This window comes from Vigna unguiculata, chromosome 2, assembly GCF_004118075.2.
Source record: "Vigna unguiculata cultivar IT97K-499-35 chromosome 2, ASM411807v1, whole genome shotgun sequence".
NCBI classification, from domain to species: Eukaryota; Viridiplantae; Streptophyta; class Magnoliopsida; order Fabales; family Fabaceae; genus Vigna; species Vigna unguiculata.
In genome coordinates, this window is record NC_040280.1 from 29291119 (window position 1) to 29314872 (window position 23754).

The following is a 23754-nucleotide window of genomic DNA, read 5'->3' on the forward strand; positions in this document are numbered from 1 at the left end:
TTAAAAAATTTATTATTTTATAATTAATTTATCTTTAATCATTTATTTTAAATCTCTTTTATTTTGATGGTTATTTGAATTTCTTTTCATATAATTATTTTATTTAATAACTATTTTAAAATTTATTATATATATTTTAAAAATAAATATTATTGATCTTAACTTTAAGAGATAAATATAAAACAGGTAAATATTTAGAAAAAAATGGGATTATTTTATTAAAAAATATTAAAACAACAAGAAAATTTTGTATCAGAATGGATAACTTAAAATGACTCTGAATACTGGTTCGAGAAAGCGCGCCAAAATTGGATCAATTTCCCGCGTTCTCTTCAAAACCCTTAAGGTAGCCGTCGTCTTCTCCATCAGTAAATCACACAATCACTTCACACCAGTCAGAGATCGAGAAAGATAGAGATGGCGGACGAAGAGCCAGTAAGCGGGAGGCGAAGGCCGAGGGGACCGGAGTCCACCGCTCGCAGCGAAGCGTTGGAACGTCTCAAGGCCCGCCTCCGAGGTGGTCGTCGATCCGATGGCACTGGGCCCCAAATCAGGTTAGAAAACCCTGTCTACGACACTGTCCCTGAGGACGAGTACAACGCACTCGTCGCCAAGCGCCGCGAGCAGGCGCGCTCCTTCATAGTCGACGATGAAGGAATCGGTTACGGCGATGAGGGCGAGGAAGAGGACTGGTCTCAGGCTGGATTCACTCTCTCCTCCGATGAATCCGAAGGCGAATCGGAGAGGCCAAAGCGGAAGAAGGTCGAGAAGAAGGATCCTCAGCCGAAACGGCCTTCTTCGTCGCTCTCCGCCGCTGCGGCCATGATGGGAGGGCAGAGGTTGTCCTCTATGTTCACTTCCTCCGTTTTCAAGAAGAGCAGAGACGACAAAGCCTGTGAGAGCATCGTCGACGATGTTATCGCGGAGTTCGCTGCGGACGAGACTGATAGACTGAGGCGTAGAAGGGCGCAAGGGAATTCCTCTTCCACTTCTGTTGCAAACAATGCTTTGCGTGTTAATAACACGGTTAGGGATAATAATTCTGTTGGTATGATGGGAGATTTTTCTTCATTGCCGGGAAATGGTAACGCTGAGTCTGTTAAGATAGTTGTTGAGAGTGATGGTTTTGACTCGGGGTTTGCGCCAAAGAGCGCAGTGGTTAGTGAAATCCAAGATTTCGGGCGCGATAATTCTGAGAATGGGCAGGGACCGGCCGTGGGAGCTGAGGATTCTCAAATTAATGAATGTATGATTGAGGAGGAAGAGGTGAAGAGTTTTGAAATTGAAGTGAAAGCGGATGCAAAGAAGGAGGTGTTCACTTTGAACGCGAAGGTAAAAGAAGCGGACGACCCTGCATTATCTGCGACTGCTGGTTGGAAGGAAGCAATACGCGATGCTGGCGGGGTTGATGTTTCTGATTCGAAGGATGCTTGGCAGAACCAACATTCAGAGTTTGATCTGGAGGAAGATGGGTCACTGCCTTTCTACATATTAGATGCCTACGAAGAGTTTTATGGGGAAAATAGGGGCACCCTTTATCTCTTTGGGAAGGTACTTTTACACGACATATTATCTTATTTCAATAGTTTTTTTGACGTTTTCATCCACGGTACAAAATGTTACTTTTTATTTCTTAAGGCCGTAATATTTTAGCCGTAGAATGGAGGTCCTGTGAAGTATCCTGTTATTATTATTATTTTTGTCATCATTGAAACTTAGTTTGCTTTTTTTGGACTTGACCAATGGAGGGTTGAGTTGTGCAACAGTAGGTTGCTCATTCCTGCTAGCGAGTATTACTCTGATGATTTGCATTCTCGATTCTGGTTTCCAATTCAGGTTAAGACTGGGGATTTGTATCAGAGTTGTTGTGTTATTGTTAAGGGCATGCAAAGGTGCGTCTATGCAGTTCCTACCCGACCTCTGCTTCGCACTGAAGAGATGACGAGTCTCGAGAGAGATGTCCGGGAGTCTCGAATTTCTTCTGCGGATTTCTTTAAAAAGCTGCAAGTAAGTTTGTAGATTGACTCTGATATACATGTATTTACTATTTGATTTGATTTTTATTTATTTTTAATTTCTACCCTATTTTTGTCATATCCCGTGGTTGATGGGTCTATCTTGTCACAAATTGTAGGATGCTGCAGCTGATGTTAAGAATGAGGTAGCACAGCATCTGGTGAATTTGGATGTTTCGAACTTTAGCATGGCACCTGTTAAGGTTTGCTAGCTACATAATTTGTCGTGTCTCGGAGTTATGGGATGCTTTCTGTGCCAATTGAATTTATATATTTATTTATCTTTTTTATTCTGATTTCTTGGTGTTTTTTGCAGAGGAAATATGCATTTGATCGATTTGAAATCCCTGCAGGGGAAAATTATGTGGTGAAAATAAATTATTCATTCAAGGTACACTATTAGATCCATGTACATCCTGAAGAAAAAAAACGAAGGATGTGTATACTCAAGTTATTTTAGAGACAATTATAAACTCCAAATTTGCCCCTTCTCTTTATATATATATATATATATATGTTTATGACACGCATATATATTTTAATTTTTTCAATATTTTTACCACTGCAGGATCCTGTACTTCCAGTAGATCTCAAAGGAGAAAGTTTCTGTGCTCTCTTAGGAACTGGTTGCAGGTATTATAAGTATTTGAAGACTATCCTATGTGCCATTTTGATAGAACCCAAACCGCCAAAGTAATATATATATATATATATATATATATATATATATATATATATATATATATATATATATATATATATATATATATAGCATAGAACGTTGTAATCACACACACAACAACGCACTTGCTCACCCAGAGACAAAAGTCTCCTACTGAGAGTATTCTCTGTCCTCAATAACTTCACATTCCTCAGTTACACAGCCTTCTGTCGGATGTATTCTTCTAACCCATAACTGCCAGCAGTTATTTTCTACAAATAACTTTTGTCCCGCAATCTGTAACAAAGAACTGTTTTCTAAGCAGGCTCTTTTAACAAATATCTGGTGTTTTCGATATAATAAGAACATGTAACTTTTAGGTTGATCATTGAATGGGTTTCTTAAACTTAGGAACATTGGGAAATGATACTTGGGAGAGTAGTCTGGCAGAAACTTGGAGATTTCTTTTTGTGAAGATAAATTATTTTCTCCGTAACTATGCATTTCAGAAACGTGCTGGGTCTCTAAAATAGAATATTACATTTTAATTCTTATTTTGATGTGATGTGAGGACTGAGTAGCTGCCTTAACTCTAGAGACTAAAAGCCTATTCTTTGTTAACATAAATATGAACTCTGTTATTTGAAGTTAGTATCATGCAAAGGCTTTTACACTGATATTCCCCACTCTTGTCGTGAGTGTCCATAAATTGAACAATTTGACTTGTTAGACAAACAGTTGAACCAACTATTACTATTTGCAGTGCCCTTGAGCTTTTTCTGATTAAACGGAAGATAAAGGGGCCTTCATGGCTACAGGTTTCAAGGTTTGCTACGAGCTCATCTTCCCGAAGGGTGAGATTTTAAGTTGTGCATCAAGTTGAAGTAATTTATATTTCTTGTCCTTTATTCCATATACAGGTTGCCTTGTTTTAATCCAAGTATCTTGTTTGTGCTTACAGGTTAGCTGGTGCAAATTTGAAGTAACTGTTGGCTCTCCTAAACTCATAAGGACATCACCTCCTTCGAAAATCACTTCTAATATTCCTCCGGTGGTTGTTGCAGCAATAAACTTGAAAACCACCATAAATGAAAAGCAGAACATAAATGAGATTGTATCAGCATCCGTTGTCTGTTGTAACATGGTTAAGGTTGTTTATGGTTCTTTTTTTAGTGTTTGCTTATCATTACTGTGGTTTCGTTATGCATTGAGTGTTTAAATAACTGTCACCAATTATCTGTTCCTATTAGTATATCCTCATTGACTGTTTAAACATTACTATCAAAGTTTAAGATATTTGCTGTTTAACATTTTAGATTGACGCGCCTATGATGGCTTCAGAATGGAGGAGACCTGGAAGGCTGACCCATTTTACTGTTGTTCGTAAACTTGATGGGAGTATATTTCCAATGGGATTCAACAAAGAGGTCACGGACAGAAACTTAAAAGCTGGTTCAAATATTCTGTGTGCTGAAAGCAGGTAGAGACATTACAAGATGGTGTTTACGTATTTGCTATGTGTTTTTTTTAGTTTGAATATGATCTAAAAACTGTGAAACTTTTCTTCGAAATTATGATTGCTTCTAGGATTGACCTATCTAATAACACTTTGTTTTCAGTGAGAGAGCTTTATTGAACCGCTTGATGTTAGAATTGCACAAGTTGGATAGCGATGTTCTGGTTGGACATAATATATCTGGATTTGACCTGGATGTTCTTCTCCACAGATGTCAGGTGGGAATTTTGGCTTTTCCTCTGATAATTTTATGTCAATTATTTGACTTTTCACAAAGTTAATAGAATTTGGCACATTCCTTTCTCATTATTTCTCATTGTCAAATGGATGATATATACTGAAAAACAATGGACGATATGTGGATGAGAAATAATTGATTTAGGTGGTTTGAACAATTCATTCAATGAGGTAGAAATTCATTCTTAAGGGGGTAAAATAGTATAAAATTTTCACAAAGATCAAAATTACTTTGTCAGAATTGGTTATGAAGAGGTTATATTGGGAAGATAGTTAGTTGAGAGGGTTTCATTCAGTGTTTAATGGAAAATTAAAATTCATTTTGGAAGTCTGAATTTGTCCTGAAGAAAGTGTTGCAATTCTGCAGTTTTTTAACCCGTCATCGTTCTCTAGGTATATTTGTTTAAGAGGTTGTTGTCTCTGTCTAACTGTTGAATAGACAAAGTTCCTGATATTTTTTTCTATGAAACTCATTAGCTGATGCCCCAGTTCATGTTGCCCAAAACACTATTATCAAGAAAGCTATATTTTCAGTCAGTTGTTTTCAGTTTATTGTTTGTGTTTTCGAGCTTAAGGTTTTCTACTGAATTTCTATATACAGTTTTTTTATTTATTTTTTATTTATTTTTTTTATTTTCATCATTTGTGCAAGTGATTTTCATTTTCCCTCAATGGCCCATACTATAATTTAAACCCATTAGGCTTTTTAAAGCAAAAATCTGCTGCTGCTTTCCTTCTGACTTGCATTTTACACTTGGTGCTACACCTAAAAACATCTAATAAAAAATATGCAGGCCTGCAAAGTGGCAAGCAGCATGTGGTCTAAACTAGGACGCCTCAACCGATCGACTATGCCTAAACTTGGAAGAAGAAGTAAGGTTTTTGGTTCTGGAGCAGATCCTGGTATCATGTCATGCATTGCTGGCAGGCTTCTTTGTGATACATATTTGTGTTCCCGTGACCTATTAAAGGAGGTGAAATAGTTGTTAAGAACCCGCTCTGAGCAGTAATTGTGGTTTTTACTTCTTAGTAACCATCATTATTGGTTCTTCCAGGTTAGTTACTCTTTAAGTCACCTTGCAAAATCACACCTGAACAAGTTTCGGAAGGAAGTTGCTCCACATGAAGTTCCAAAAATGTTCCAATCCGCGGAATCGCTAATGGAGCTTGTAGGTTCCAATATACTCAAACAGCTCTGTATTTTTTTTGTTGTGGAGAACTATTTGAAGTGCTTGTTATATAATGTTCACTGTGGATTATCTTTTTTAAATGATAAACACTTCATTATCGAAGGATTTTGTTTCAATTCATTGCATCACTATTTTGGGGCTGATCTTGTGAGTGCTAATGGGAATTTAGATACATTCAGCAATAGTTGACATCCACAAATATTGAACTACAATGCTTGTATGGTTAATGATATTAACAAATTATATTCCATACTTGATATTTTTTGATAATACCACTGGATTGGAGTTAAACTTGACTGGTTTTGGGCTGAATTGTTGAAACTTAAATATTTTGTAGTACGGAATATTTTAATGCTATAATGAATAACCGCGCTGAATTTGAGGACTTTATAGTCTTAGTTGATAAGCTATGGGATCTTATCAACTTACATGATCTTGCTAAATATTAGGGTGTCAAAGATTTTACCTTTTTCATTTGGAATATTCGAATGATTGAAAAAATATTTAGCTTATTTGCTTCTATGCTGACTGTTATGGTGTTCTTGACTTGTTCAGATTGAATACGGTGAAACAGATGCATGGTTGTCTATGGAACTGATGTTTTATTTAAGTATTCTTCCACTCACACGTCAGCTAACTAATATAAGTGGTAATCTGTGGGGGAAAACTCTTCAGGTGAGATTCCGATGTATTTACTTTTTATCTTGATTTGATATTGGGCTTAACCTACCAGGCAGCGGCCAACAGCTAATATTTTTTAGTTTATTATTTCAGGGTGCTCGAGCACAGAGAGTTGAATATCTTTTGCTGCATACTTTCCATGCAATGAAATATATGGTGCCAGACAAGTTCTCAAACTATTCTAAAGAAACGAAATTGACGAAACGTAGAGTAACTCATGATGTTGAAGATAGCAACTACGATGTAGATGTTGACGATGTAAACTATGACAATGATGCTTCTGAACCTAATAATAAGAAAAGCAAAAAGGGTCCTTCTTACGCCGGGGGACTGGTTTTGGAGCCAAAGAAGGGTCTATATGACAAATATATACTCCTTTTGGATTTCAACAGTCTTTATCCTTCTATTATTCAGGTTAACGCCGCTGTCTTCAAATTAAGCTTGGTTTACTTTGTCTAATTCGTTACAAGTGGCAAATTGTTACAGTTTCTACTGTTTGCAACTTACTGAATTGAATTACAGGAATACAATATTTGCTTTACAACTGTTGAAAGATCTTTGGACGGATCTTTTCCACGTCTACCATCTAGTAAAATAACTGGAGTCTTGCCAGAGGTAAAAGATGCACACACATACAAATATTTTATCTTTTAATCAATTTGAACTTGAAGTTTTGTACCATTTGCTTGTTTCCTAGTTGGGTATGATTTAGATATGGAGCCCGACCAAATTTTATTCCCTAATTTAGGAGAATTACATCTTTTTAATAAGTTAGTTGCCTTTTCTCTGTATTTGAGTTGTTCCAATTAAAAAATTAAATTTGTTGTCAGTGATGCATTTATACTGAAGTGGTTTATATATTCTTAACAGTACTAGAGGAGGCTGTGGCTTCTATTTTGTTGCTTATGGATAGGGTGTTTTTAAGGTTTCTAGATTGTTTGTCTTGATAAATTAAATTTGTTGTCAGTGATGCATTTATACTGAAGTGGTTTATATATTATTTACTATACTGGACGAGGCTGTGGCTTCTATTTTGTTGCGTATGGATAGGGTGTTTAAGATTTCTTTACAATACTGCATTGTAACTGGATTTTCTAGAGTTGTCTCCATCTGGTTTGTTTGTGCCTTGGGTGCTATTCTTACTTACGTGAAAAACCAGTGTTTGAAAATGAGGATTCAACAGTATTTTTGGTGTTTAAAAAACTATAAAATTAGTAATGGATGCCCAATCATGTTGGCATGGTTGTTTCAGTGGAAAGTGATGTAAAACGTGGCAACAAATGGACTGAACTAGAGAAAGCAATGCTCTTTTTTTCTAATTTCATACATCACAGTCGACAATTTTCTGCATCCAAATAAGATCTGATCAATGATCAGGAATGATATGATATATCCTTTGCTATTACCGAATGAGGTACAAAACTGTAAAAGAAAATCATTGCAAGTACGTAAAGCAGTAGCACAGTAAGGACAGGCCAGGGCTGTTTTTTTCCCTACAAAGCATATTTATTTGAAAACAGCATTTCATAACGATTCATTTTAAATTGCCTCAAACTAAATAATCTTGTCTTACAATTCCTTATACAAGGTCCTTGAATACTTAGTTGTTTTTGTTCTCGTAAGTGGCACGTCTGTTTTTCATGCAGTTTATCAATATATCTTAATTTATATAACTTCTTTAATGTACAAGGCTATTTTCATGTTCTTTCGTGTAGACTACAGAGTTTAGATGTGTGTGTAATTGAGTATGTTGTGCTAGGTGCTGAAAAATCTGGTAGATAGGAGGAAGAAGGTAAAGTCGTGGATAAAGAATGAAAAAAAGAAGAATGAAAAAGCTGATCCTTTAAGGGTTCAGCAACTGGATATTCAGCAGCAAGCACTTAAGCTTACTGCTAACAGGTGATATTTCTTTTCCCTTTTCTTGCATCTTTCAAAATTAAATGCTGTTGTTCCTTCTGTGTTAAATTTAATGGTGTGTTATGCAGTATGTATGGGTGCCTGGGATTTTCCAATTCCAGATTTTATGCTAAGCCTTTGGCTGAGCTTATTACTTTACAAGTAAGAATACACTTGCTTATTCAGCGTAACAAGTGATTACTGTACTCTGAAACATATTTTCAAATGCTCACATTTTCAGTTGCATGTCTATTGGCCATACAGGGAAGGGAGATACTGCAGAGTACTGTTGATTTAGTTCAGAATGCCTTGAATTTAGAGGTTATTTGTAGTACTCTTCATCTTGAAGTATTAGAGTTTGGTATATTAGTTATATTTATTTGATGTAACTGGTGGTCAATATTAGCTCTTAATTTGTGCAATGTTTTTTTTCTTTATAGGTGATCTATGGTGACACCGATTCAATAATGATTTACAGTGGGCTAGATGATATTGAGGAAGCTAATAAAATTGCTGTAAAAGTTATTCAAGAGGTAAGATTTGACTATTAGCTGTGAAAATCTCTTAATTCTTGGTGGTTTAGATTTGCATATCGTTTCCTCTGTTCTTATGCCGTGCAACATGGTGTTTTAGAGCTAACACCATAGTTTTTCAGCATTGTTATCCCCCGGTAAAATATATTTCAAGATTCTTTTCTTAGAGTTGATTTAAAAGATAATGTGAAGTTATGTCAATAGTTTTTTGTTTTTTGTCATTAATCAGTTGCTTAGGTGATTTAAGTTGGACACGACTGCAACATTGTTTTAGCATGTTTAGTTTGCACTGTTTACAACTACAGATAATTCTGGCATATTTCCATATTTCAAGAATAAATGGCAGTTTTCCCTCCTTTTTTTTCATCTATCTTCTCGTGATGTGTTTTCTGCTTAATTTGTCATCAGGTCAATAAGAAATATAAATGCTTGGAAATTGATCTTGATGGTTTATATAAAAGAATGCTGCTTCTCAAGAAAAAGAAGTATGCAGCTGTAAAGTTGCTGTTTAAAGATGGCACCCCATATGAGGTATGCTTGTGATAACTTATTCTTTTACATTACCAAACATATTTAAAAGATCATACAGTGAGGTTATTGCATGGTGCAGGTTATTGAACGTAAAGGTCTTGACATTGTTCGTCGTGACTGGAGCTTATTAGCTAAAGAATTAGGAGATTTTTGCTTGACTCAAATTTTGTCTGGAGGGTATGTTACTTTTTTTGCCAATTTGTCCTCCTAGATGCATGTTTTTACTAACGAGTTATATTATGGTTCCCAGGTCATGTGAAGATGTAGTGGAGTCAATCCACAACTCGCTCATGAAGGTAAATTGTGATTTCTTGAAGTATTAGACATTTGTTTGTAATAACCTACCATGTGATTAGAGAAAAGCTTCCTGGAGTTTTGGGCTCACTACTTTCTGCCCGAAGATTGGAATGTTATTTATAGGGTGGTCCAAAATCTTGAGTGCTTGGGTGTATAACTCGCATTTGATGGGATTAATTGATGATGTGGAATAGTTTTTTTTGTTGATCTAGTTATCAATCGTTTGTGAAGGAATTGGAGTTCATTGGGGGGTTTTGTTCATGTAAATTTTGCCTTTCACTTTAATTAATGATTTTTATATTGTAGTTGAGGTTTGTTTTCCCTGCAAACTGATCGATGTTAATCTTAATACAGGTACAAGAAGAAATGAGGAACGGACAAGTACCATTAGAGAAATATGTCATTACGAAGACATTGACTAAACCACCTGAAGCTTATCCTGATGCCAAGAACCAGCCACATGTTCTTGTTAGTCCAAGCTATTTTCATTTGTTACTTCAAATAGTCTGATCTATGTTCTTTTGCTACTACCTACTTGATTCTGACTTCTGAGGATGCTTTTCTTGATCACAACGTATAGGTGGCACAAAGATTGAAGCAACAGGGTTACTCTTCTGGCTGTTCTGTTGGTGATACAATCCCTTATATAATTTGTTATGAGCAGGTTTGTCATTTAGTAATTCACTTCCTATCAAAGGACACATAGTGTAACCCTGGGAAATGTTTTTTCATGAAGTACTCGACGTATGTTTTGTTCTGTCTCACCTTTGTATTTTTAATATTATGTTCTGCTTTGATTAGGGTGGCAGTTCAGGCAGTGCAGGTGGCATTGCTCAACGTGCTAGACATCCTGAAGAACTTAAACGGGAACAAGGGACATGGCTGATTGACATTGATTACTATTTATCACAACAGGTTTTAGAATGCAATGGCTAATTTTATGAATAACAATGGTTACCGAGTAATGTACCCTGATTGAGTATTTTATGTTTTGCTCTTGTAGATCCATCCCGTAGTATCACGCCTTTGTGCATCAATTCAGGGGACAAGCCCAGAAAGACTGGCTGATTGCTTAGGGCTTGATTCCTCAAAGGTAAAATATACTTCCTAGTTTGTCTCAGCATTCAGATCCAGGTATTTACATTTATTTTTTGTATAAGTTATCTAAATTGGAAAACTATATTGTTTCAGTTTCATCATAAATCAAGTGAAGCTTTTAATGATGATTCTAGCAGTTCACTCTTGTGTGCTGCTAATGATGAGGAGAGGTATGTCTTGGTTTTTAAATTTAGATCCCACCAATTGTCAAAAATCTCATAAATGCAGATATGCACTACCAGTGTTAATATAGATACTTGTTAGGAATGACAATGGGTTATTCTTGAATGGTTAATATTCTTGATTTTTTTAAAAATATTCAAATAAATTTACTAATAACTTTGTTTTTATTTCTTGATTTTTTTAAAAATATTGAAATAAAATTTACCAATAATAAACCAGTAGCGGGTATCTGGTAGTTTGTATGGTTTGTATATCTTGATACTCTTATCCTCTCATCAATAAGTAAGTAATTAAAATATTCGTGTACATAACCTGCATGTATCCATCGTGGATATCATATAAATTTTACATGTAGATATCCTGAGTATGGATTTTTTTATCCTGATTACTGCTAGAGCCTTTCTGTTTCAATTCTGAGATTTAGTATACTCTGCAGAGATTTGAACAAGCTATACATTTTTTGACAGTATTTTATCTATTTAGGCTTTGGTGGATTCTTGCTAAAGCTGTGATATGATCAATGGATTTTACTGATGATTTGCCTATCCATAATTATTAATTCATGGATTGGATGTGATAAATTAATTGCAGGTATCGGGGATGTGAGCCGTTGGTCTTGTCATGCCCCAGCTGCTCTGGTACATTTGACTGCCCACCCGTCTCTAAATCTATTTGCTGTTTGTTGGGAAGTGAAATGACAACCAGCGTATCTACCGAGGAATCTGACTTCAATTTCTGGCGTAAGCTGTGTTGTCCTAAATGCCCCGATGATGTCAAAATTTCTCCAGCGATGATAGCGAATCAGGTTTGACTAATTTAAGATTCAAGGCATCTCTACAAGTATTGTTGTTTAAGTGCGCTTCATCTAGGAGAGTTTTGACACCAGTTTCAGCTCTGGAATGGACTTCAAAATAGAACATTTAGTAACACCTATCATCATTGTTGATTTGATTTAGCACAGAATATTATTCCCGAGAATATACTTACAGTTCATTATACTTCATAGGTCAAAAGGCAAGCAGAGATGTTTGTTTTGATGTACTATAAAGGTTTACTAACGGTAAGTCACCTCTCTAAATATATTATGAAAATTAATAGCCAGTGAAAATTTGGTGTCATTATTATCCTTGGCTGTTTTTGCATCCAGTGTGATGATGAAACGTGCAAGCATACAACGCGGAGTATCAGCCTGCGGTTGGTTGGTGATTCCGAGAGAGGAACTGTTTGTCCAAATTATCCTCGTTGCAATGGCCGTCTGCTTAGAAAGGTTTCACTCCAAGAACTTGTTGAATTTTAATAATTGCTTTAATACGCGTATTCTAATATACTAAATGTTTATGTGATTTTTCAGTATACTGAAGCAGACTTGTACAAGCAGCTCTCGTATTTTTGCCACGTGTTTGACGCTGTTTCTTGTATAGAAAAGGTACTCACTAAATGATGAGGATAATTTGTTGAAAGCTTATGCAAACCACTCGGATTTTTAGGATAATTTGTTAACTGTGATGTCTTGAGTTAAATAAATGAATAATGATTAACTAACTATACAACTTGGTTCATCATTATTAATCATACTGTTTTTGGACGTGACTCTTCCAGATGGAGGGCAAATCTAGAATAACTATAGAGAAAGAGGTGATGAAAATTAGGCCTATGATTGATCCAGCAGCTTCAACAGCGCAGAAGATCAGGGACCGTTGTGCTTATGGCTGGGTGAGACTGGAGGATCTGGTGATAACAGTTTAATTTGCAGGTTTAGTGTCCACCCGAATCCTACTTAAGCAAGGGTTTTTTTAGCAGAGTGATTAAGAATTATAAATAGATTATCAAGTATGATTGAGCAAATCACGCTGGCAGAACTGGGCTCTGATGAAAACTCTTAGCAATCTTCTATACTAATCTGTACTAGATTGTGTAGCTGTGTAGATGTTCATAGAACAACTTCACATGTTCTGTAAATATGTTTACGTTTGTCTTTATTATTTTCAAAGCTCCTCAATGGATTAGAGTGTGCCTACTGTAATTTTACACTTTAGGGTGAATTTTTTATTATAAAAAAATTAATAATTGATTCTTTTTAAGAATGTTGATTAGTTTTATGATTAAGTGATGTATCTTTCTAAACGAGACAATGCCACGACGTTTGGATCGAAAGGAAAAGGGAGGTATAAGTAAAACATATCGTACATTTTTATTGTTAAATATACAAGATAATGATTTTAAGATTGAACTATTAAATTTTTAAAAAATAATTAAATACAAAATAGAAGCATAAAATAGGTATACAGCCTAGAAAAATGTATACACATCCACATGATTACAGATATATATATATATATATATATATATATATATATATATATATATATATATATATATATATATATATATATATTAAGAATTAATCACAAGAACGCAAATGCTATTACAATTTCTTTAGCCTCCATAATCAGGTGCATCTCCATTTATTTATCTTGTTATCGCAGCTCTCCAACAGGTGCCTCATTGAGCCACAAGAAGTGAATGAAGTCATATAACTTTGCACTCACACTAACCTGACCAAAATTTGAAGTAAAAGTGTTAAAAGCATTTCAAAATGAAGATTGTAAAATAATAAAGAATTGCACCTTATACGGAGTTGGATTGAGTCTCCTCATGTGGTCAGGTCGCATTTGCTCAAGTTGCTGGATGCATCGCTCTCTAATGTCCTTTAAAGGAGGCAGAATTTCTTCGTTTTTATCTTCAACAAATAACAGAGCATATTATATGACATTATTTAAACCCTAATGTCATGAGATGCCCTCAAAAGTGTTAAAGTATGTCAAAGGTCCTATTTTTCTGTGACAACTGAATTTTGATATAGTTCATACCTGAATTCCCAGCACAGTAACACCTTAGAAGCTCCTCAATTTTCTGAGGCACCACATATGCTCTTTTGGATTCTCGAAAGGGATGGCGGCACAGGATTCTTTCTCCCACCTATCATTAAATTTTCTTAAAAAATATATATGATTACATTTGTAAATTACACTTGGATGATAAGACTACTGTAGTCTTATTTTGTCTAACACGTGACCATGTTTTATTTATTTTTTTCTCATGAATTAAAATCTTAATTAGATGTGATGGGAACATTAATCGTGACTTAAGAAAATGTGACGGTTCTGAACCATGTAATAAATTCTAGTAACCGACAGAGAAGAAAATACCTTTGGAGGGGGTTCATTTTCTCCTGTCATTATGTCTACCAAAGCATAACCTTCTTTCCCATACAATCTATATATTCGCTTCTTACATGGAATAGTGACCTAAAAACAGATCAAATAGCAAAAGGATGATAAGATTATAATTAATTAAATGCAAATAAATGGTCCCAGTTATATATTCTGTCTAGTATTCAAACCTTTGAGACAGCTTCAGAAAGTTTGATCCGAGGTTTATTATTAATCTCAACCAGCTTGAAAACAACTCCTAAAGCAGCTTGAGCATAACACGTAACCAGGTATGTACCAATTCCATAGGCATCAATCTGATGACCCTGCAGAAAGAGATGCAATCCAATGAAAGAACTAGGATAAAAAAACTATGAATTCAGGTATAGATTGTTGTTTTAGCAACATTGTGCTTCAATCTAAACCGTCATATTTTCCTTGAACCAACAGCATATAATCTACAATTCCAGTTTGTAAACGAATTTACCTGTTTGTTTAAAGCATCTATTGTTTCTTCATTAAGGTCATTACTGGCTGTGATATTCATCTTCCCGAAACCGGGCAATCCAAATTCCTTCTCAATGGAGCAAAACAACTTCCTGATCTCACAAGACAAATATGCAAGGTCACCAGAATCCAGCCTAATGCCAATTGCTTTGTATCTGCTCAGAACATCACCTAAACTCAGTAATGAATAACTATTACATGATCAAGTGATTATGATAAGCATGCACGGAAAACATCTTGACGTACCCTAAGTCATTGAGAGCTAATGCAACTGCACAAAAATTAGGCACTCCACTTCTCATCACCTGTGAACACATGTAAGTGTCACCATGTGAAAAAATAGTTAAACTAAACCTGAACTAATTTGTTCGCAAAGGACATAAAATAAGGATAGGATAAACAAGATTTACTCAACCATTGAACACTGATGATCAAAATGGTGCTAAAATTATCTACTGTTATGAGGGCCAATAGAGATAATTAATATCCTTATATCTGTCTTTTAATTCTAATATTTAATATCTGATTTTAGCAGGTTCATACGAATTTGTTTGACGTGTTTGTTAAATATATTTTTGTATCCCTCTGTCATTATTAATAAAGAATCTGAATTGTTAATTTTTATTTCTTTTAGTTGTAGAATTAGGAATAGTGGTATAATAATTATCATTCTCCTTATCAATGGTGCTTTCATTAGCCTACTATTCTCTCATACACACTCCACCATTTGTCATGGACGTTCATATGCCTAACATAATGTGTAATATCAAGAAATGTATGTATAAGAAAATATTATACACTTACATCGTAAGTGTCTACTAGGGCAAGAAAGTTATCAGGAAATGCTAATGCATAAGATGTCAATGCTGCCAGCTCACTTTTATTGGTCTCAGCAGAATTGCTACGAAGAGAATCCGACCGCTGCACAGTGACAAATCAGTATAGATTATTGTTGTTGCAAAAGCATAAATATATGCTATAACAATGTTCATGTGGAGAAATGGAAGAAACTGAGGATGTTGGAGTATAACAAGAGAAAGAATACATCTAAAAGATATAGAAAACTGAAAATGTGTAGTCAATTAAAAATCAAGTCACCTCAATTTTTCTCAGCCAGTCTCGAACTAGGCTAACAAAATCTTGACATGTACTTGAACCATCTTTTTTACGAAGCGCTTTGTCTTTAATCTCGTCGAGGTTCTGCTTCAAACAAATGAAATACATCAGAAAATGACTAAGGTTATAACAAAGCATAAAAGTGCTGATAACAGAAATCATAAAGGCCGTGATAAAGAGAGGACTGTTGACTGAAAGTCTGTTAATATAAAGTGAGAGGATCTTCCTCATCTTTTCCTTTCTATGATTTTGTAATATCAGTCTCATTTCTATCACTCAATGCCACTCTCATATCTTGATCTTACAAGAAATTTGATCTTTGCAGTTTTGGAATCTTTTATTAATAAAAGCTACATATTAACAATTATCATTTGCAGATAAAAAAAAGAGTAGGATATATTCTCACCAAACAGGGACTCATCAGAAACACCATCAGAATATGTCAAGAATTTCAATGAAATGTTCACATACCATATAGGAGCTAACAAATGCATGGGAATGAGTACCACGAAGGGGAATCCCAAATAACATTCCTGCTGCAACGTTGCTATTGATGTGCCATACGAAAAAGCAAAGTAACAAAATACCAAAGGTCAGATACAAAAAATCACTAAACCCAAACAACTTGCTCAGAGTGGAATGCCGTTTTAACTTGAGTATGAGCAAACATAACTAGAACTGAAGTTAGTTGATAGATAGTACCTTGTTGCATCAAATCCCCCAATGTAACTGTACTTTGATGCACCAATTCCACCATCAGGCCCCTACATTAAAAATAATATTATCGTTAAGAAAGGAAATTATTTATAATTTTTTTCATCAACTATTTTTTCAGAAGGACTTAGAAACCTGAGCCCTTCGTAGTCCAAACTCAAGCAGAGTTTTTGATTTTCCAGCAACAAAACGATGCCTTGCAGCATTAGTAGAAACTAATGATGCAAAATTAATGAGATTGATAAAAGGTGTTTCTAGCAATTGAACAACCTGAAGAGTAGAAAGTCAAGTTAATGCAAGAAACAAGAATTGGAAAGTGACGTAAACTGAAAGAGAGAATTTAATAGTAGAAGATACTCACTGCAATCGGACCTTCAACTCTCAACAGGGGTACCTTAGCAAAAACAACCGATCCTTCGGGAATAGCATACACCTCAACATCAGAACAGTCAATTCCTCTGAGATAGTCAAGGAAGCCTTCCTATGATTTAATCAATAATTACCAAAGTTGCAATTTATTTTGAAGGAAAAATATACCAGAAAAATCACAGAAGCGTCAAAAGAGACTTGTGTATTTAGTAAGACTTATAAGAAGATCACTCCATATAAGAGACTCTGCCAGAAAAAGGTCTTAGAATGTGTTGCTAAGGAAAAAAAAATGTTTGGAAGACCTATCTTGGCTAAGTAGTTTATTCCAGACAATTGTAATCTATCTGTTCAACTTATACATGCTCTCTTTATGTCCTGTTATTGATAAATTTTAGAGTAAAACGATCAAACACTGAAACGAAAGTGTCGCAGCCATGATGAAAATCAGACACGCTATACCTCACATGAAACAGACAAATTATTTCTGATATAATCTATTTGTTCCTCGGTGAGCTTGAAATTAGCAATGAATCTCACGCATTCTTCCAAACCAGCGAAGACAGTGTACTCCCCTCCAAAGGGGTTCTTCCGAAAATACAAATCAAACCTAAAACAAAAATCATCATAAACAAACGTATACATCAAACTGCACCCATCTAAACCAAAAAAAAATAAAAATCATGACGAGGATTTAGTATAGGGTTGAATGACGTACACAGCACGTTCTCGATGCTTGCCAGATTTCCAGTAGGCATAAGCCATGGTGAATTGGTATTGATCCGTCAACAAAGGCGTCACCATCGGGTTTGTGGGTCCGGGTATTTTCCGACCCGAATTTTTCTTCTTGGACTCTTTCGATGCCATGGTTGATCTTGTGTTGTTCAATAAACTAAGCTTTTTCTATATATAATCAAGAAAAAACTTCTTAAGTTGAAGCAAGCGTGAGTGAGAACCCATTGAATCAAAATGCATATATATATATATATATATATATATATATATATATATATATATATATATATATATATATATATATATATATATATATATATATATATATATATATATATATATATATATATATATAGCGGTGTGGTTATGGCTTTCCCTTACATGCATGCAAAACGTGAATGTTTTGATGCGTTTTGGAGAGAAGTGACAATTCTAACAACAAATAGTCCCAAATCAAAGACAAAAGGGTTACGTCAAGTTTCCATGTTTCTTTTCAACAATTTGACATTAAATTAAATATTTTGTGAAAATATCATTTCTCATCTCGCACACATGGCAGCTTCTCAACGTTTTCATGAGTCTAATTTCCAACACTGAAAGAAGCTGAATCAGGTTCAAGAAAACCAGTGTATGTGTGATTCCATAAAATGTGGCTAACGAATTTCAAAGCAAGTAAAAGTAAAAATGAAAGATGGAAGTATTCACTGAACGCCAACGGAAAAAGGATCTGCTGCAGTTCAAGCATAAACTTCCTGCATCATATGCTCTTCTCATTTCATTTTTATTCTTTACAACTTTTCATACATACATGATCAAAAACTAGGGTTTCATGTTCCTCACAAAAGATAAGATGTTAGATTTTTAATAAAAATCAACCGTTGATAAATTTTTTTTTTCCAACCAATAGCATAATTATCCATGACAAGTCAGTAAACCAGTTCAATAATCAAGCTCAATACTTACTTCCGCGGAAAATGACTCTATAATAAATGAAAGGGAAATTATTTTTTCAACCCAGCGACTCTTTTGACAACCTATTATTAAAGGTACAATAATAATTTAAAGTGTAAATATTTTATGAGTATAGAAAAAAAGAAATTGAAAAATAGTGTGGTATGAAATAAAAAAAATTTAGATATGAAAATATCGTTGTCCTGAATTAAATGAGTTCAAACCAAACAAATAGGATGTAATTAAAGACTCTTTCTTAAAGGATTAATTCCTTTTGTGTTTTTTCTTTCTTGCAAAACTAAACTAATTATCGAAGTCTTCTTCTAATCAATTAGATCGCAGCTTTATGTTATCATGATCATATTCTTTTCACATGGAATTTTTTTTCCTTTTAATTCCAAATTTGTTTTACAATACTTTCATTTTAATAAAGGGGATTATGAGATTTAAATTAGGAATTTTGTCTCATGAATAGTATTGAATTCGAATATTTCCCCATAGCAGTGTAACTTTGGATGCATCTATAATAGGACTCCACTAAAAGATTTTATTTTGTTTTTTCCTGAATTCAATTCAACTTATTTTTAATTGAGTTGGATTAGATTTGATCACAGAATTTGATTTTTTTTAACTTGTAAATTTTAAACAATTATTAAGATTTTTAAAATATACTATATTAAGTAAAATTAAAAAATATATATATAACTAAAATTAGCTATTAAAATTAAAAAAAACAAATGAACTGAGGTAATAATGAATCCGCTTACTCAAGAATAAAGGAAAAAAGAATACAAAGTATATCTAGTAATGGAAGAAAAAGCTTAAGCTTGGAGTTAAGTCATTGAGTTGAGTTATGGATAGTTTAATAATGGAATCATGGTAAATTTTGGAGTTTCATCATGTTTTAAAGATAACTTATTAAAGGGATAAAAATGAAATGGTTAATTAAAAAAGAGTGTGGGAAAGCATGTTATTATTTATATTCGTTTATTCGAAAATTTTCTTTTAAAAGGATTTTTTATTTCTGATTTTATTCCATCAGTTAATTAATTGTTGATTATATTAATAATTATCGTAATTTGATTATTCTTAGACATTTTACTTGAATTTGGATCATGTTATTCACTTAGATTGGCTCGTGAATGAACTTTTACTTGTATTTGATTTTTTCTTAATTATAGAGAAATTTTACTTGATTATCTGTTTCATCTTTATTTGTGATCATAAATAAAGACAAAGGTATGGATATGTTTCTTTACTAGTAAAGACAAGGAAACCTCATACTTTGTTCCAATCCTTACTTATATTTTGTCGATCACGTGATTTAATATAACACATAAACGATAAAACTGTTCCACATATTCCTCTAGTATAGGAAGTTCTAACACCAGTTGCAGCTGTTGTTCCAATGAATTAAAATACACAAACTTTTTAAAAATCATTGAAAGTTTTACATCAACTAAAAATAAGACAATTTTATAAAATAAGACAATTTTATAATATATAAATAGATGTAAATTTCACCTTACAAATCAGTTCTGTACAGTTAAATTAGACTTAAAACCCGAATCTTGTTTGTATTTATGAAATGTAGAGTGATTAAAGTATTAAACTTTAATAATATTCATTGGAAACTCTTCAAACGCACTCTTAACCATCCTTGTATTTAATTGTATATCAATGACATGCAGACATTGCGACAGAAACACCCTCTAGCGACCAGCAGTCCCATAATACTATCATTTTCATCACACTGCACACTCGATTTGCTAAACGATTTGACATCCTAAAATACTAATCAAACTCTTGTCTCGTGAAAGAACTCCTTTTTGCAATCTGTTTCTTAAAAAAGATGTATTTTCATAATTAATTTCCACAAATGAAGTTGAAAATTTGTGGAGTAAGTAATGGCTGAACTGTTTTATGACCTGATAAAGTGTAGATTAGATGAAGATATGCGAGATCCAGAATGAGCAATGGTGGGGCTTTGTGTTGTACACACAAGACAAAGTAGTTCAATTATGTTGGCCAGCTCCTTAGAAACGTGACTCCATTAATGGAACCATCCAAGCCTCTCAAAATCAGATACCCACTTGACAAAATATGGAACTCATGGACCAGTCTGTTGAAGGGGAAATCATTTGTCATCTACTCTACTCTAATGCGAACTACTTGTAGTCACTCTAACTAGTGTTTCAGAGTGTATAATGAATGACCTCACAGATCCAAAAACAGGAAAAGAAACCTAGTGTACATCTAAACTCCCTTTTATAGTGTTGGAGCAGATTAAAACATGATATCCAACGATGCATAATAATGGTTTATTAGGTGAATAGAACAATATGGCTAGAATTTACATTGGCATCATCTCTTAGAATGCTGAGGTATAGAAGGAGCAAACAATGTAGAGGAATGTATCAAGCAATGACAGGTTGTAAAGGGAGCCACAAGTTTAAGGGTCATTAAAGACACAGCTAAGCAAATTTATTGCTTTTCTATTTGAGGGCTCGTTCTTGTCTCATTGACAACCATCCCATTTTCAACCTTGCCATCATCAACTGATACACCTGCTTCCTCTTTCAGTCCATCACCTACTCTGTCATTGGGTGATTGTCCTGCATCCCTTCTAGCTCTGCGATCCTATTATAAATAAATACAAATTTATATTAAGACTTCAAATGAACTATCACACCAAATTACAAATCCATTTTCTGCTGCATATGGAAACTTCATATTAAGACAAGGGATTGGTTGTTATTTAGTTTTTTGATTGAATATTAAATATTGTTCCTTTTAAGTGTGACATCTTAATTATCCTCTCAATTAACGAAAGAACAAACACATGTTATACTTCGCTGATTATACTGAGGTTGAATTAACTTCAGAAGAAGTAAATGTTACCTCTTTGTAAGGGGAATCTTCAGCTTCAAGCATGTGTATCACATGCCCCATTTTAGGTCGCTTCTGTGCATTAGGATCAGTGCAACGTAAGGCTACAAGAAGGGCTCGTTTTAGTGCCCTTGAAGTTGGTTTCTCGGGAAGCTTCGGATCCAGCACCCCCTCTGGATTCCTGTTACTGACCATCTTCTTGAGCCAGTCTACCAAATTCACCTGAAAATTTAGAGTTTTCCGTTACAAACAAATGAAGAAAATGCACAGCACTGAAATGTATCGAACAAACCTCCTCTGGAGGCCGACTATAATCAACAGGGTTCCTTCCTGTAAGAACTTCCATAATCAGAATTCCAAAACTATAAACATCACTTCGTTCATTCAACATGCCAGTACTTGCATATTCAGGAGCAACATATCTGCGAATAGAAGGCTAAGTAAAATTGCTGCCACAAAACTCGTTATGAACAATACTTAAAGGAAGGAATGGAGCAACGAAAAGGAAGATTATACAAACCCAAAAGTACCCATGACACGGGTGGTGATATAACTGTTGTCAGAGCCAAGGAGTTTGGCGAGGCCAAAGTCTGAGACCTTTGCATTCCACTGCTTACTGAGCAGAATGTTGCTTGATTTAATATCACGGTGAACAACTTTTGGTTCCAAACCCTCATGTAAATAAGTTAGCCTGTTGAAAAACAAACAGTTATAACCCTGGAAAAGCATTTTCGCCTACGGCATAACAATAATCGGAAACTGAGAAAGATTGGATGAAAATGGAAGAAATTTGAAAAGAACGAATTTTTCTGTTTACCCTTTGGCAGTTCCCAGAATAATGTTCATCCGAATTTCCCATGTTAGAGGACTGTAAGGCCCAACATCCCCATGAAGCCACTGCTCCAAGTTACCATTGTCGACGTACTCATAAACAAGCATTCTGGGAGGGAAAAAAGTTGTCACTTCATAATTATCGCACAGGAACAACGATAAAAAAGGAAAAACGGTGGTAGCGAATTAAGGAGGAAGCTGAAAAATGAAGAGAAAAGAATACCTATGAGCTCCTTCAGCACAATAACCAAGCAACCTCACTAAATTCTTGTGGCGAACCCGTCCTATAGCTTCCACTTCAACCTTGAACTCCTTCTCAGCTTGCCCCCTGCGATTATCAATCTTTATTATTAGGTTGATGATGCAAAAGAGGAATACTAAAAACAGAAAAGAAAAGAAAAGAAAAGGAAGAGACCTATTATTGAGCAAATTCTTGATGGCAACATGAGTATTGTCGTTCAAGATACCATGATAAACAATTCCATAACCTCCTTCGCCAATAACATTCTCAGGGGCGAAGGCGTTGGTGGAATCCTCAAGCTCCCGGAGAGTGTACCAGTGGCCCCAGCCCAAGTGAGAAACTTCGGGAATGACGGTGGGAACCTGATCGAGGAGGCGAGGCTCAGCACCGGCAGGGTCGTTGGAAGAAGAGCGAAGCAGGGCACGTTCGGGGTAGGAGATTCGGTGGTTCTTCCCAATCTCGAACTGGATTCTGTGGTAGCCGAGAGGGTTGGATTCTTCGTCGGTGGGCGGAAGTGGGTCAGGTTCGGGAAAAGGGTCGGGTTGGTGGGTCGGGTTGGGGGTGGGGGCGTGGTCGACCCTTATTTCTTGGATCTCCTTGGAGACGTCGGGGATGGAAACGGGGTTGGCTTTGGAGCGCTTGAAGGCGACCCAGACGGAGATGAGGAAGAGGATGAGGACGATGGCGGCGCCGACACAGACGCCGAGCACCACCCAGAGACGGAGGCCGAAGATGGAGGTGGGGTTGGAGAGCTGGTCGTTCATTGCGCCGCTGTCGGGCATTGCTGTTCACTCATTCATTCCTTCTTTCCTTCCTCAGCGAAGATGAAAGCAGAGAGTGAAAAAAAAGTAGAATAAGAAGAAGCAGAAGAAGGAGAAGGTGAAGAAAGGAAAGGGGTGAGGAATGGAGGCAGTGGCAGCTGGCATGGTGGGACCCAGAGAAAACGCAGGATGCTGGATGCAATCAATTGCAGTGTTGTCACTGTGTTGTGTTGTGTTCTCTTGTGTTGTGTCTCTGTGTGCTGTGTGGGAACTACGCACTTTATTCGGAGAATGCTACGTGTGTGTCGTCGTTAACTCAAACTCTAGTTTTTGCATACTCTAATTCTAGATATATGTAAACAAATACTCGCTTTAACTTTTGAGTAACACACTCATTTATATCAACGGTGCAAATAATGATTGCAAGTCAAAATATTATTAGTCTTGTAAATGTGAATTTCACTAATGATTAATCAGCTTTGGTCAATTTTCTATTCACAATTCCTAAATCTTGAACTTTAAGTCTAGAAAAATGTATTGGTGTTGTTTTGCGAATTTTGAAATGTTTAATGGAGTTATTGGCGTTTTAATTA

General features: G+C 35.2%; 3 protein-coding genes across 3 annotated transcripts; 1 reads left to right on the forward strand and 2 right to left on the reverse strand.

Annotated features, from left to right (window-relative positions):
- The first annotated feature begins 313 nt into the window (after nucleotides 1–313).
- Nucleotides 314–12919, forward strand: LOC114174127 (DNA polymerase alpha catalytic subunit). The gene is made up of 31 exons (XM_028058892.1): nucleotides 314–1551; nucleotides 1837–2007; nucleotides 2135–2218; nucleotides 2332–2406; nucleotides 2584–2648; nucleotides 3440–3530; nucleotides 3638–3826; nucleotides 3993–4156; nucleotides 4296–4410; nucleotides 5224–5403; nucleotides 5485–5598; nucleotides 6175–6294; nucleotides 6394–6714; nucleotides 6823–6915; nucleotides 8060–8199; nucleotides 8286–8358; nucleotides 8461–8517; nucleotides 8637–8729; nucleotides 9138–9260; nucleotides 9340–9437; nucleotides 9511–9556; nucleotides 9912–10025; nucleotides 10138–10221; nucleotides 10359–10472; nucleotides 10561–10650; nucleotides 10749–10825; nucleotides 11430–11643; nucleotides 11845–11898; nucleotides 11986–12105; nucleotides 12190–12264; nucleotides 12438–12919. Exons 1-31 carry the CDS (start codon nucleotides 418–420, stop codon nucleotides 12582–12584), a joined length of 4635 nt encoding a protein of 1544 aa, XP_027914693.1. The 5' UTR covers nucleotides 314–417; the 3' UTR covers nucleotides 12585–12919.
- A 327-nt stretch (nucleotides 12920–13246) lies between these two features.
- On the reverse strand, nucleotides 13247–17698 carry LOC114172459 (nicotinate phosphoribosyltransferase 2-like). The gene is made up of 15 exons (XM_028056928.1): nucleotides 17472–17698; nucleotides 17216–17363; nucleotides 16749–16868; nucleotides 16523–16657; nucleotides 16376–16437; nucleotides 16145–16220; nucleotides 15656–15757; nucleotides 15362–15478; nucleotides 14804–14862; nucleotides 14538–14712; nucleotides 14242–14376; nucleotides 14048–14146; nucleotides 13709–13817; nucleotides 13466–13578; nucleotides 13247–13393 (listed from the first exon to the last, which is right to left on the reverse strand). The coding sequence occupies exons 1-15, from the start codon at nucleotides 17618–17620 to the stop codon at nucleotides 13316–13318; spliced, it is 1677 nt and encodes a 558-aa protein (XP_027912729.1). The 5' UTR covers nucleotides 17621–17698; the 3' UTR covers nucleotides 13247–13315.
- A 2919-nt stretch (nucleotides 17699–20617) lies between these two features.
- Nucleotides 20618–23437, reverse strand: LOC114173751 (probable serine/threonine-protein kinase At1g01540). The gene is made up of 7 exons (XM_028058332.1): nucleotides 22575–23437; nucleotides 22383–22487; nucleotides 22146–22268; nucleotides 21849–22019; nucleotides 21621–21750; nucleotides 21341–21550; nucleotides 20618–21079 (listed from the first exon to the last, which is right to left on the reverse strand). The coding sequence occupies exons 1-7, from the start codon at nucleotides 23180–23182 to the stop codon at nucleotides 20924–20926; spliced, it is 1503 nt and encodes a 500-aa protein (XP_027914133.1). The 5' UTR covers nucleotides 23183–23437; the 3' UTR covers nucleotides 20618–20923.
- Between the last annotated feature and the right edge of the window lie 317 nt (nucleotides 23438–23754).

What these genes read in the sequence shown, in the direction of transcription:
- LOC114174127 (XM_028058892.1), top strand. Translation starts at nt 418, where the DNA reads ATGGCGGACGAAGAGCCAGTAAGCGGGAGGCGAAGGCCGAGGGGACCG. An exon ending in CTGAGCTTATTACTTTACAA is followed by an intron (nt 8,359 to 8,460) that starts GTAAGAATACAC and finishes TTGGCCATACAG; the next exon opens with GGAAGGGAGATACTGCAGAG. An exon ending in CAGCGATGATAGCGAATCAG is followed by an intron (nt 11,644 to 11,844) that starts GTTTGACTAATT and finishes TATACTTCATAG; the next exon opens with GTCAAAAGGCAAGCAGAGAT.
- LOC114172459 (XM_028056928.1), bottom strand. Translation starts at nt 17,620, where the DNA reads ATGGCATCGAAAGAGTCCAAGAAGAAAAATTCGGGTCGGAAAATACCC. An exon ending in GGGGGATTTGATGCAACAAG is followed by an intron (nt 16,221 to 16,375) that starts GTACTATCTATC and finishes GCACATCAATAG; the next exon opens with CAACGTTGCAGCAGGAATGT. An exon ending in TTAGCTCTCAATGACTTAGG is followed by an intron (nt 14,713 to 14,803) that starts GTACGTCAAGAT and finishes TGTTCTGAGCAG; the next exon opens with ATACAAAGCAATTGGCATTA.
- LOC114173751 (XM_028058332.1), bottom strand. Translation starts at nt 23,182, where the DNA reads ATGCCCGACAGCGGCGCAATGAACGACCAGCTCTCCAACCCCACCTCC. An exon ending in ATAGTCGGCCTCCAGAGGAG is followed by an intron (nt 21,551 to 21,620) that starts GTTTGTTCGATA and finishes CTAAATTTTCAG; the next exon opens with GTGAATTTGGTAGACTGGCT. An exon ending in AAGATTCCCCTTACAAAGAG is followed by an intron (nt 21,080 to 21,340) that starts GTAACATTTACT and finishes TATTTATAATAG; the next exon opens with GATCGCAGAGCTAGAAGGGA.